This window comes from Schistocerca americana, chromosome 5 (assembly GCF_021461395.2).
Source record: "Schistocerca americana isolate TAMUIC-IGC-003095 chromosome 5, iqSchAmer2.1, whole genome shotgun sequence".
In the NCBI taxonomy this organism is placed as follows: Eukaryota; Metazoa; Arthropoda; class Insecta; order Orthoptera; family Acrididae; genus Schistocerca; species Schistocerca americana.
The window spans coordinates 64,462,773-64,477,190 of NC_060123.1; the positions used below are offsets into that span (position 1 = coordinate 64,462,773).

General features: G+C 42.5%; 1 protein-coding gene across 1 annotated transcript in view; it reads right to left on the bottom strand.

The window, feature by feature from the left end:
• The window catches only part of LOC124616030 (MAU2 chromatid cohesion factor homolog), a 184,144-nt gene that overhangs the window by 49,058 nt on the left and 120,668 nt on the right, over window positions 1-14,418 (bottom strand). The window contains exon 7 of the mRNA XM_047144248.1: window positions 852-1,147. Within this exon, the coding sequence (XP_047000204.1) occupies window positions 852-1,147 (296 nt within the window). The remainder of the gene's footprint in view (window positions 1-851; window positions 1,148-14,418) is intronic.

Sequence of the window (14,418 nt, forward strand, 5' to 3'; positions counted from 1 at the left end):
AATATATGTGTATATAGAAAACTTGGGAACTGTTTATTACGATCCGTATCCAGAATACCATACAGTCAAAAGAAGGGGTGAAATGTGGGAAAGAGGAAGTGTGAGAAACTTTCCATTGTGACACATCCACAGTGGTGTTGGTCAGAATATGGTGAAATTTGGTGCCAATGTGACATCATTAACGCATTTTACGCCTCTGATGAACTAATGAGCTCAGACTCCCCCCCCCCCCCCCCCCCCCCTCACACGCGCGCGCGCACACACACACACACACACACACACACACACACACACACACACACACACACGTGTCGACATCTTTCTGTTTGAAGCACTGTTGACCCTAAGGGTGCCACACTTTTCCACCATTGCAGAGGATGGTTGTGGGCACCTTTGAGCCACATTTCAAACTTCTACATCATAGTGGGAGGCAGTTATGGGGTTTCAAAAAAATTGCCTCTTTAAGTCTGTGACACACTGTATTTCTACCAGTAATCCAGTCTCTGAGTGTAAAGCATTTCAGGTCTGATGAAATGAAATGCAGTAGTTGTCAATGGATATCTCTCTCAAGTTTTGGAATCACATTACAGAAATGGAGTTTACTCACTGGGAAAACACTGAAAAAAGTTGTGACCTAAAAGGATCTAAAATGCTTTTTCTATCTAAAAGTCAAGTTTTCATTGCTGGGCTGAAAACATTCCACCTTGCTTTCCTGTCTTCAGTCTATAACCTTTAAATATCTACAGGAAGTGTGTCAAGAATACATTAAGAGCAGAAACATTAAGAGTAGAAACAGTAAATAACTACATAATGTGGTTTGGCTGACACTATACAGGTGACATCGGGCTTACCTGAGGCGGCGTTGCAGCATCACTACTGCTGTTGGTCCCAGACTTAACCTTGAGTGCAGCCATAAACTGATCCTCAGCCTGTTCCAAACAGTTCATGCTCATTGAATAAAGGCCAAGCAACGTATGCATCTGTGAGCTGTGGGTCTGCAGCAGCCGTGGTTGCTGCTGGCAGAGCATACACGCCTGTGCAATTTCTTGCAAAGCTAGACACTTGTTTCCCATCACCAGTCGGCACATCGCAATGTGCTCCAACAGCATTATCTGGAAGACTGAGAGGATCGGTTTGTTGTCTACGACTGAAACATGACAGAGACATTTAAGTTTTATCTGACAGATAACTGTAATAGCAGCTCAGTAAATGTTACAACATTGATAGTTTTTAATCACATTGCTGACAATATATTCCTTGCCAATAATTAAACACTGAGGAGTGGTACCGTGAATTTGCACGGAATAGAGTAACTACATGTAAATAACTATATTACAGATGATAAGACTTCAGTTTATCAGCAGAATGGTACAGACTAAGTATGATCTCTGGAAGGTGGACTACAGAGTCAAGAACATTTATGAACATATCCTTCCCCTTAGTTAATACAGGTGAAGTTAATAATCATCAAACATTTTAAAGGGGTGATACAAAATCAAAATGTCAATTTTCTCATATTGTTATATTATCATCTGATTACTGATACTTGTTTTCATTTTTATGTTTCAATGAGGCAGATACATGATGTGGCAGAAGTAGGAGCAATACTTCACTTGTGCAGTATTAATGCTGAGCCAGTCATCAACTTTCACATTATGATAGCCAATATCCACTACTAGATCCCTGATGTGACATACTGTTTTATATCCTCTACTAACAACAATATTTTTCAGAAATAATTATTCTATCTGAAACATACGTAATGAATGTAATCCCAAGTTCAATTTGCTCATCAACTGTTCTGATCAGATACAGATACAGATGATGTCTGCTTCCATCAAACTATAACATATATCACTTTACAGTACTCACTTGGATAAAAGTAGAATCAGATTGCCAAAGTTGGTAATACACGGATGAAACAGGTAGATTTATAAAAAGCTACAGTGTATGTGTTTTGAAAAGAGTTGACCAAATACAATGTTCTAATACAAGCGTGTCTGAGTAAGGTAGAGACATTTAGCGATCGTAACTAAGCTAGACCCCAGGCTGTCACCAAAACTAAAATTTAATGGTGTGTGGGGGGGCAATATTACACTCTACCCAAAAGTTTATCCGTTTCATAATCAACTACTAAATAACACCAGCAGATGACTTCAAGATGAAATCTATAGGCATTATAGCATATTTATCCACAAATATCACATTTCCTGTCACTTCACCACTACCAATCGTATTAGAAGACACATTTTGGAGAGATATTTAATGCTGTCTATATCAGCTTTACTGCATGATTAATGTTGTTCATTTTCAATAGATTTCAAGAGTTCATGCACGAAACAGTGATGTTTCTGTGATGTCATGGGTATTAAGCTGTGATGTGATTTTTGTATGAATAAATAAATAAATAAATAAATATTGAATTGATATCGAATCAAGCAGTGATAAGGAAAACAATGTTCATCTGCCCATACTCTCTATCATGTGCACATAATGGAATAAACTCACTCCTGTGAAACAGAGCTCTTATACACACATAACATTTAGTATTACAGAACATACTTCTATTAAATTAACAAGAAAGTCTCAGAATCTTTTAGTAAACACAAATGTGAATTAAAAATAAATAAATAAATGGAAACTGCTTTTCATGAAGTCAGACACCATGACTTCACAATCTGCAGCTATACCCAGTACATTGCTGTAATCTTCCATTCTTCACCAACTTATAGTATCACTTATGTGACATTAACTAACATTTAATTATAAAAAATTGTACCAAGAACAATGCATTTTTGATACATCTTAAATGTTCCATTGCCTTGACATGGCATACTTTCGTAACACGCAAGTTATATCAAAACAACGAAAGCTGAAAATTCTTTACCCACCAATATATTTCCTACCATTTTCTTACAACTACAATAATAATGGTGCAGTCTGAGAGATCCTCAATGTGCTAGTGCTTTGAAATAGCATTTATCAGTAGGACATCAGTTACAATATAAAACCAACTAATTATGGGCTTCCAGTTATTAGGACAACACTCAATATGGTATCTCTCGAGTTCTCCAAATGGCGCAGACATGTCGTAGATGTGATGTTGGGCAGTTGACTAACACTACTTAGTCTTTGGAAGTTGTACTCTGCAGAAGCCACACCTCCAAACCTCTGTTACACACAGCTATGAGTTGCTTCAAGGTGAAGCCTTAGGTCTAGCTACAACCCTGTCACTTCATGTCAGTCATCAGATAAATACGGGTGACTCACAAATACCAAAAGTACACACTGTCTGACAAATAAAAACACCTATGTTTTGCTTCGTAAGATTGATAACATGCTAAAAATGGAATGAGATTCTGATAAAATGATTAAACCTATTTTGTTAAACATATTTTAATGTTTGCCACTATATTTTGTTGAGCATATTTTTGATGCTCCTGGCATGACCAATCACACTGTTAATAATATGATAAATAGTATGCTGACATGGACAAAAAAATGACAACTTATTTTCACAGAAGCTATTCCAAAGGTAATATGGCTAAAGTTGGAATAGTATTTACACAAACTATGGCATTAAAAATTATTATTATTATTATTAATATTATTATTATATTCCTTTCTCAGACGTTATGTCTGGTTAAAAATGGAAAGTGACGCGGACCTTGATAAAGCGTGAATTCCTTTTAATTGTGTGGTATATGTTACATTGCATTTAGGAACTTTTGGGTAATTGAACATGTATCAATAATTACAGATTTCTGTAGTTGTATATATACGTTTGGATGTAGCTGTATTGCAATGATGTACTGGTGGATATTGTGTGGTATGACTCCTGTAGTTGATAGTATAATTTTCTTTTTCCAGTTTACTTTCTTTGTATCTGTTGATGTTATGTTATCTAAATGGTTGTAGAAGTGGTTATGAAATTGCAGTGGTGTAGCCGATGTATTTATATGAGTGATTGCTTTGTGTATTTTGCTAGTTTCTGCTCGTTCTATAAATAATTTTCTTAAATTTTCTACCTGTCCATAATGTAGGTTTTTTATGTCGATAAATCCCCTTCCTCCTTCCTTTCTGCTTGATGTGAATCTTTCTGTTGCTGAATGTATGTGATGTATTCTATACTTGTGGAATTGTGATCGTGTAAGTGTATTGAGTGCTTCTAGGTCTGTGTTACTCCATTTCACTACTCCAAATCAGTAGGTGTGTGTGTGTGTGTGTGTGTGTGTGTGTGTGTGTGTGTGTGTATGAGGTTTACGGGTGCTAAACAGCGTGGTCATCAGCACCAAAACGCATAAAAACAGGAACACATACAGTGAAGGGACTAAGACGGAGAGCGAACAAGGAGAACGGCTAAAAGACACAGACCTGATGCAGTTCCAAATCCTCACATACAGAGGCAAAACATGACGAGAAGAAATGCACTAAAAAAGGAAAGGAAACACAAGGAAAGGAGAACAGAAACCGAAGGGAAACAAGGAGGTATTCGTGACTGGCGGACCTCTTACCTAAAACCTGGGTGAGCCAGTCACCCAGCAGCACATTAAAACCCTATCCCTAAAATCCGAGGCAAGAAATTGGACAGGACGCAAAACCGTAAGACCTTAACCACAGTCGTTGCGTCGTCTTGCAGAATAGAGGCCAAATCCGGTGGCAAAGAAACCACCACCCTCTGGTCAGAGAATAAAAGACAGTCAAGTAAAATGTGGCAGACAGTAATCTGGACGCCACAAGCACTGCAGATTGGGGGGGGGGGGGGGGAGTCCTCCCGCCGGAGTAAAAAACCATGTGTTAAGGGACTGTGCCCGATGCGGAGGTGAGTGAGGAGAACCTCATCCCGCCTGCATGACTGGTAGGACGTATGCCATGGCCGCGTGGTGGCCTTGACCAGACGCAGCTTATTTTCACCGACTGCCAGCCACTCCTCTTCCCATTGACGCATAACACGAAAATGCAGGAGGGAGGTAACAGCATGGAGGGGGACGGCACATTCAACGACGTGAGGGAGGGAACATGCATCTTTGGCAGCCACATCTGCCAGTTCATTGCCCCTAATACCCACGTGCCCCGGCACCCAGCAGAAAGAAACCTCCTTCCCCTGCCGTTGCAGGTGGAGTAGGGCATCGTGGATGTTCTGGACGACCGTATCTGCTGGGTACAAGTGTTGCATGGTCTGAAGGGCACTCAGGGAGTCAGAACAGATGAGAAACTTAAGACTGGGAACACATCTCATCTGCTCCAATGCCCGCAAGATCGCAAACAATTCGGCATCAAAGATGGTAAATGCCGCAGGAAGCCGTAACTTGACGACTCGATCAGGGAAAACAACAGCACAACCAACAGAGTCCCCCTGTTTAGAGCCATCCATAAATACTGGTACATGGTCGGGATGCTGGTGTAAAATATCGGAAAATAAGGAGGTAAAAACAAACGCAGGAGTGCAGCTCCTCCCGTACTCCGAGAAGTCTAAAAGGACACTGGGCCTCTGTAGCAACCAGGGAGGCAGGCGGGTAAAACCTTGTCGTTGGGGGCCACATGCTCCACACCAAGGGACTCAAGTAAATGCTTGGCACGAATCCCAAATGGTCTCATTGCCCTGGGACTGGAAAAGAGACGTTCCATAGGCGGTCGGGTAACAGTAGGGTACGCAGGGGAGGTAGGACAGGCAAGGAATTGACACACCCGTCGCACCACGAGCAGTTTCCGCTGGATGGCGAGCGGCAGTTCCCCTGCCTCAGCACACAGGCTGGGGATGGGACTGGTACGGAAGGCACCAGTGGCCAGCCTGATACCCTCATGGTGTACTGCGTCAAGAATCTTCAGATACGAAGGCCTTGCTGACCCATACACGGTGCAACCATAGTCAAAACGCGATCGGATGAAAGCCCTATAAAACTGCAGCAGACGCGCCCGATCTGCTCCCCAGGAGCGATGGCTCAGACACTTCAAAATATTCAGTGCCTTCAGTGCCCGCACCTTGAGGTCTTTAAGGTGAGGCAACCACAACAACTTGGAATCAAAAGTGAGGCCCAGGAACCTCACAGTGTCTCTAAAAGGAAGAATGGTGTCCCTCAGACGCAATTCAGGGGAGGTAAAAAAGACGTCGAGAACGATTAAAATGAACACACACACATTTGTCTGCAGAAAAGGTAAAACCCGTCTTCGCAGTCCATGCCTCTAATCGCTTTATCGTAAGCTGCAGCTGCCGACTAGCAGTGACAAGACTGGAGGAAGAACAGAAAACAGCAAAATCGTCCACAAACAAAGAGCATTGGGCAGGACTCCGGATAGTGGACGTGATACTGTTAATGGCGACGGCAAAGAGGGTGACACTTAAAACACTTCCCTGAGGAACACCATTCTTCTGTACGTACAAATCAGATAGCACATTACCAACCCGATATCGAAAGAGGCGATGGGAAATAAAGGACCGAATGAAGATGGGGAGACAGCCACGAAAGCCCCACTGATGGAGTTGATTGAGGATAAGGCGGCACCAAGTAGTGTCATACGCCTTATTAATGTCAAAGAACACACCTAGACAATGCTGGTTACATAGGGAGGCCTGCTGGATGGCCGCCTCAAGCAGAGTCAAGTTGTCTATAGTGGAACGACATCTCCGAAAGCCACACTGAGAGGGGCTGAGGAGCTGCCTGGTCTCGGGCAGCCAAACCAGGCGACGATTGACCATGCATTCCAACGTCTTCCCGACACAGCTTGTCAAAGCAATACTTCGATAACTACTGGGATGCGTTCGATCCTTCCCCGGTTTGAGGAGGGGAATCAAAATCGCCTCCCTCCAAGAGTCAGGGTGCATGCCGGATAACCATATCATATTAAAACAATTCAGGAGAACTTCGTTGGATGGCAGAAACAAGTGCTGCAGCATGCTGTACCGGATTTGATCATGACCAGGCGCAGTATCATGAGCCACAGACAGCGCCGAATCCAGTTCCCACATTGTGAAGGGCCAGTCGTAGGGTTCAGAAATTGGAGACCGGAAGTCCAAGTGACCCCTCTCGATGGCAGTGTGGTAGCGGCAGAAATCTGGATCACAGTTAATAGTGGCGGTAGATTCCGCAAAATGCATGGCCAGTGTCTGGGCAATGTCTCTCGGCGCCGTGAGGAGACATCCCTGATGCAGCAATGCCGTAACAGGTAGGTGGCTGAGTTTCCCGGAAATCCTCCTGATGGCTTCCCATACTTTCGCAAAACTAGTGGAGTGGGAGATGGAGTTCAAGAACGATTTCCATGGGCGTCGTTTGCTCTCTTTAATCACTCGCCGCGCTTTGGCCCTTGCCACCCGAAAGGCCACAAGATTGTCAGCTGAGGGACGGCACTTGAAGCGGCGCAGAGCTGCATGGCGGGCTTGGATGGCTGAGCGGCACTCAGTGGTCCACCAAGGGACAGGACGCCTCTTGGGATGACTGGATGATTGACAACTCAGCAGCATGGGAGATCACGGCTGTAACATGGTCGACCCATTCGTGGACGCTGGCACGGTGTTCCAAAACAGCCAGTTGGCTGAAAAGTGTCCAGTCAGCTCTGCAGAGGTGCCACTGGGGCGGCACTGGTAATGCCACAGCCTCATCCAGGACGCAAATCCAAAGGGGGAAGTGGTCACTAGAATGAAGGTCAGCAGCAACCTCCCACAGAGCAGGATCGTTGAGTGCTGGAGAGCAAAAGGAAAGGTCAATAGCTGATGACGACCCGGAAGCAGTACAGAAATGAGTGAGAGTACCAGAGTTGAGGGTGCACAGTTCTTCAGACATCATGAGGCTTTCCAGAATGCGACCCCTGGGGCAAGTAGTCGGAGAGCCCAATAAGACATTATGAGCACTGAAGTCCCCCAGAAGAAGAAATGGGTGGGGGAGTTGGCTAATAAGGTCTGTGAGAACCTCAGAGTCTATTGCATCCTGAGGCGGTAAGTAAACTGAACAGATTGTGAGCCTCTCACCCACAAGAAGGTCAACTGCAACTGCTTGCAAGTCTGTAACGAGAGGAAGCTCAGATGAGGGGTGCATGTCACAGACAAAAACCGCAACACCACCCTTTGCCCTTTCCCCCGTCAGATCATCTTTTCGATATACGGTATAGCCCCGTAAAGAAGGAGCATCAGTGGCCCGAAAATGTGTCTCTTGGAGACATAAGCACAAAGGGCAATCTCGTACAAGGAGTTGTAATTCGGCCACATGCGTCCTGAACACATTCAGGTTCCACTGTAATATGGGAGCTAGTGATCAGGGTGGTTGAACTTTCACCCTGCCTCTGTGCTTTGGAGGAGAGCCTGTACTGGCCGGAGATTTACTCCTGGGGCGAGATGATCGCCCACGGTCGACATCAATGTCCATCAGCTCTGATGACGAGCCAAGGGAGATGTCAGACAGTACGATGGCCTCGTCATCGGACCGACCCTGACTAGTCTCCTGAGGTGGCAAAACCTTCACCTTCGGTGTCTTTGTCTTGGGGGGCTTTGGATGCAGGGCCTTGTCAACAGCTGGAGCTGTACTCGCCTGGGCAGAAGGCACCATATGGGGAGAGGCAGGAAGTACCCCAACGTCAGCAACCACGGCCTTGTCCGACGTTGCAGGGAGAGCTGCAGGTTGCAAAACAACCGCAGCAGCACAAGTGCACTGGCAAACGCAGGTATCAGTGCTAACACTAGCAACCGGTTGCGTAGCAACAGTGGCCATTTGTACCATTTTTTTCAGAGCGGAAGAGAAAGATTTGAAAACACAGGAGGTTGCATGGCCTTAAAGAGCTTCTTGGCCTCACCACAGGGGACGCGCTTAGATGTTTTAATCTCCTGTATCTTCCGTTCTTCGAGACAGATGGGGCAGACCTGGCTCCAGACAGGGTGACTCCCAGAGCAATTCATGCACTTCACAGGCGATGAACAATCGGCTCCTTCATGGGCAGGCTGACCACATTTACCACAAGTGGCTATCCCATTGCACCCCAACGCAGTATGCCCAAAGCGCTGACATTTAAAACAGCGCATTGGGTTAGGGAAATATGGCCGTACTGGCAAACGTAAGAACCCTGCTTTAACATGCTCTGGGAGTCTCGGGCAACTGAACGTGAGAATAAATGAGTCGGATTTGACGTGGTCCCCATTGACTCATTTCATAATATGCTGCACGTCAACAATACCTGCGTCAGCCCACTCAGATTTTAACTCATCTATGGGGATATCCACCACGTCCCTACATGTCACAACACCCTTACTATAATTCAAAGTGGAGTGGAGCTCGGTCACGATAGTGTACTCTCCGAGACAGGTGCTTTCCGAAGAGAAGCGACTTGACGGGAACTAGAAGTCTCAACTAACAGAGTCCCATTGCACAGTCGCTTCACAGATTTCAGTGTTCCTGCAATTCCCTCAAGACCCTTGTGGATGTAAAAGGGAGAAACCCTCTGAAAGCTACTCTCCTTCCTTTTAATAATCAAAAACACATTCTGATTATCAGCATGTGCTCTGTTACGACAGTCTGATAAATCTCTAGCAACACCAGGCGCTGGAGGACTCGTAGCATGAAGTCGCTTTTTCGATGGGGTGTGTTTTCCTACCAGTGTCCCACCCAATCCACTGGTAAGGGGAAATGTAGAGGTTGAAGGGTCCATTGCGGACCCACGAGCAGCTAGGGAACTAAAGGTCCGCTCAGACAGAGCCCCGCGTGCCTGAGTAAGCCTTATACAACTGGTGTGCGGCAGGTGCCCCAGAGGTTGCCCGCTTGCGACTGTTCCACCCCAACAGCCATGCATCTTATAGGCGCGGAGCACACCATAAGATTGAGGGGTTTTTATAGAGGTTGGCCTTCCTCGCAATCCAGGCGATCAAGCCAAAATTACCATTCCCCGCAGCACACAACATTCCACCGCCGCACCATGCGGTGGTCGCTGAAGCATGTCCGGGGGTTACGGTGACAGGAGACTGGCTGCGCTGACCAGTCCCCAGCTCAGGACCCCGAGGTCGCCAAGACCGTACTCAGAAAATGAATGCTGAGCCCCTGGGGGCCCAAATCAGTAGGTCAATATTGGTATAGCATAAGTATTTATAGCTTTTGTCTTGTTTCTTGCTGTCAATTCTGTTTTCAGTATTTTTGTTAGTCCTTGTCTATATTTTTCTTTTAGTTCTTCTTTAATATTTGTATTATCTATTCCTATTTTTTTCTGTATCCTAAATATTTATAGGCATCTGTTTTTTCCATCGCTTCTATGCAGTCGCTGTGGTTATCCAATATGTAATCTTCTTGTTTAGTGTGTTTTCCCTTGACTATGCTATTTTTCTTACATTTGTCTGTTCCAAAAGCCATATTTATATCATTGCTGAATACTTCTGTTATCTTTAGTAATTGGTTGAGTTGTTGATTTGTTGCTGCCAGTAGTTTTAGATCATCCATGTATAGCAAATGTGTGATTTTGTGTTGGTATGTTCCAGTAATATTGTATCCATAATTTGTATTATTTAGGATGTTGGATAGTGGGTCCAAGCAAGGCAGAACCAGAAAGGACTTAATGAGTCTCCTTGGTATATTCCACGCTTAATCTGTATTGGTTGTGATGTGATATTATTTGAATTTGTTTGGATATTAAGTGTGGTTTTCCAATTTTTCATTAACATGTTTAGGAACTGTATCAATTTAGGATCTACTTTGTATATTTCCAATATTTGTAGTAACCATGAGTGGGGTACACTATCAAAAGCTTTTTGGTAATCAATGTATGTGTAGTGTAGCGACCTTTGTTTAGTTTTAGCTTGATATGTGACCTCTACATCTATTATCAGTTGCTCTTTACATCCTCGTGCTCCTTTGCAACAGCTTTTTTGTTCTTCATTTATAATTTTGTTCTGTGTTGTATGTGTCATTAATTTCAGTGTAATGACTGAAGTTAATATTTTGTATATTGTTGGTAGGCATGTTATGGGGCGATATTTAGCTGGGTTTGCTGTGTCTGCTTGATCTTTAGGTTTCAGATAAGTTATTCCATGTGTAAGTGTATCAGGGAATGTGTATGGGTCTGCAATGTAACTGTTAAATAATTTATATTTAAAAACAAAGATGATGTGACTTACCATACGAAAGTGCTGGCAGGTCGATAGAAACACAAACACACACATACATACACGCAAAATGAAAATGTCTGCTTGCGTCTCTGCATGTGCGGATGGATGTGTGTGTGTGTGTGTGTGTGTGTGTGTGTGTGTGTGTGTGGGCGCGCGCGCGCGCGCGCGAGCGAGTGTATACCTGTCCTTTTTTCCCCCTAAGGTAAGTCTTTCCGCTCCCAGGGTTGGAATGACTCCTTACCCTCTCCCTTAAAACCCACATCCTTTCGCCTTTCCCTCTCCTTCCCCCTTACCTGACGAAGCAACCATTGGTTGCGAAAGCCAGAATTTTGTGTGTATGTATGTGTTTGTTTGTGTTTCTATCGACCTGCCAGCACTTTCGTATGGTAAGTCACATCATCTTTGTTTTTAAATATATTTTTCCCGCGTGGAATGTTTCCCTCTATTATATTCATGTTAAATAATTTAGTTAGATGTGAACGTGTTGAGGTGAACTTCTTTAGCCAGAAATTTGCTATTTTATCTTTTCCAGGGACTTTCTAATTGTGAGTAAAATTAATTGCTTGGGTGACTTCATGTTGCAAAATTATCACTTCAGGCATTTGTGGTATCATCTTGTATGTGTCTGTTTCTGCTTGTATCCATCGTGCATGCCTGTTATGTTGTACCAGGTTAGACCACATGTTGCTCCAGAAGTGTTCCATGTCTGTTATGTTTGGTGGATTGTCTATTTTAAAATGTGTGTTATCTAATGTCTGGTAAAATTTCTTTTGGTTTGTGTTGAATGTTTGGTTTTATTTCCTTCTATTTTCACTTTTTTTGTATCTTCTAAGTCATTTGGCCAATGCTTGTAATTTCTGCTTCTTTTCATCTAATTGCTCTATCACTTCTTGTTGTGAGATTTTACCTAACATTTTTCGTTTTTTGTCTGATATTTCATGTCTTATAAATTGTGTTAGCTGTCAAATGTCTTTTCTCAGTTTTTCCATTCTGATTTGTACCGTGTGTTGCCATGCTGGTTTTGTGGGTTTCTTCTGTGTGTTGGTTGGTTCTGATCTCTGCCTAGTGTGTATATTTAGTGTAGTGAGTGCTCCTATATAAACCAGTAGTTGTAACTCTTCCATAGTTGTATTATTTATTTTGTTCTGTATGATTGTGTTGATAGTTGTTATTGTTGTTTCAACTTGTGGGTTATTTGGTGGTCTATGCAAGTATGGTCTAATGTCTGTATTTGTGTCTTTGTATTCTATATATGTCAGCTGAAATTTTTCTTCTATATCTAACATGTGTGTCACTTCGTGTTCTATTTGTGCTTGTTCTGGTGGCTGTCTTAAGATTTCGTTTTCCTCTGATTGTTTAATTAATGCGTGTTGTTCTTTGTTTGTTTGCTCTAGGATGTTTGAGTCCATTACTGTATTTTCTTCTTCTTCTTCTGATTGCACATTATTTTGTTCCAGTATTTGTTGTACTTGTTGTTTGAAGTTTTCTATTTCTGACTGGGGTATCCTGTTATTTTTGATTATTACACGGATCTGATCAGCTCGTCGTTGTTCTGTTAAAAATTTTTAATTCTGGGTATCTGGTAATAAATGTTGTGTATACTTGTGATCTGTATCCAGTTGTGTTGGTTCCTAAGTTTGTTGCTTGGTAATAACAGAACATGAGGTGTCGATTAACTTCATCTGACCATCTCATCCTCTGTCTTTGTTTTCCTTCTAGAGTGGTTGCAGGAAGCATATCCTGCAAAATACCTCTATTTGGATTTAAATAATTTTCCGTGTGGCTAGCAGTGTCGTTACCATTGTGGACGGGCATAGGGTTCAAGCGTCGTCCCCGACCATGACAGCACTTGTCCGAGGCTTCATTAGTTCTGTCCTCAACCAACTAATCACACTAAAAGGGGGGTTAGCCCTATTAGGGGTTTGTTCTTTTCGTCGCCTTTTACGACTGGCAGAACATACCGGAGGCCTATTCTTTATTATTATTATTATTATTATTATTATTATTATTATTATTATTATATGTTTATAGTGGGGAATTTCAACACACAGCTAATGGTGCAAACAGAATTTCAACTGAACTTATATATCAAAAGTTGTATAAGAGAATGGGTAATCACTCGAGGCCCGTATGTGACATCAATGTGCACACTTATCACAGGTGGGGGTTCTGAGAGTTGGAGAAGGGTGACAGTTTTCTAGATGGGATTACACCATCTTTAGAAGGTTGGTGGTCACATTCCTCATGGTCATTCAGTACGGGAAGTGGCAGGCAAAGTTTTGGGCAAGTTGAAGGAGGCAGCATCAGTCATTATACAGCTGCATTTGTAACGTGTTTGAAATATTTAGCATTCTGTGGGACTTAGAAATATCCTGGCACTCTCACAATTTTGTGCAGAGTTGAACTTAGTTTTGGATAAAGTGTGGGAACTTTATTTAAATTTTTGAATTAATCAGCATTTAGGACAGAAAATTGCCAATTAGTCAGTTTATTGGTGAGAATAGTTCAGTAATTTCATAGCTGTGAACATTGTCTGGTGTTTCCCAGCTAATTTATTCATTTTTTAAATTTGTATACTGAGTTGCTATCCACTATATTGGGAGCTAATGATCTTTTATCAGTTCAGCATAATAAATTGTGTTGATCACCAGTAAACAGCTTAGTGAGACATTAATGAAACAATAAACTATTTTATTAAAACTTAATCATCAGTAGTTGGATATGTGATTTCATAATGGCACCATGTCCGATCTAGTAGATATTAGGTTTCTTACTAGTCGTCAGTAACTATATTACTGTTATTTATAAATATTTAAAGTGACTGAACCTTAGGAAGTAGTAGTCTGCCCCTGGACTGACAGAGAGGGAGCTGGTGATTTACAAGGTTAAGCATTTCGCTTGATGTAGTTTAATGTACCAGATATCTCACTCTGAAGCCATTTACCTTTGTAGGTGTTCACTCAAGAGATACCATCCTCAAACAGTGAACAAGATGAATTTACAATCCATTAAAATTGTGTCGGCTTCTGAAACACTGGGACAGCTGAGCACATAATCTACCACGATATTATGCTGTGGGACATGGCTTCAATCCTGGTCCAAAGCAATTCTGGTCCAAAGCAAGTTTTGTTTTTGTTCTGTGATTTTATTTATATATAACTGCTTTCATTATGTTGATTACAAAATAATTGATAAGGAAATAAAATACAATTAAATTTGTATTTAATATGTCATAGACATATACAGATTTGAAACTTCCTGGCAGGTTAAAACTGTGTCTCCCGCCTTACAAACTTCACAGAAGCTCTCTTCCGAAACTTGCAGAACTAGTACTCATGGAAGAA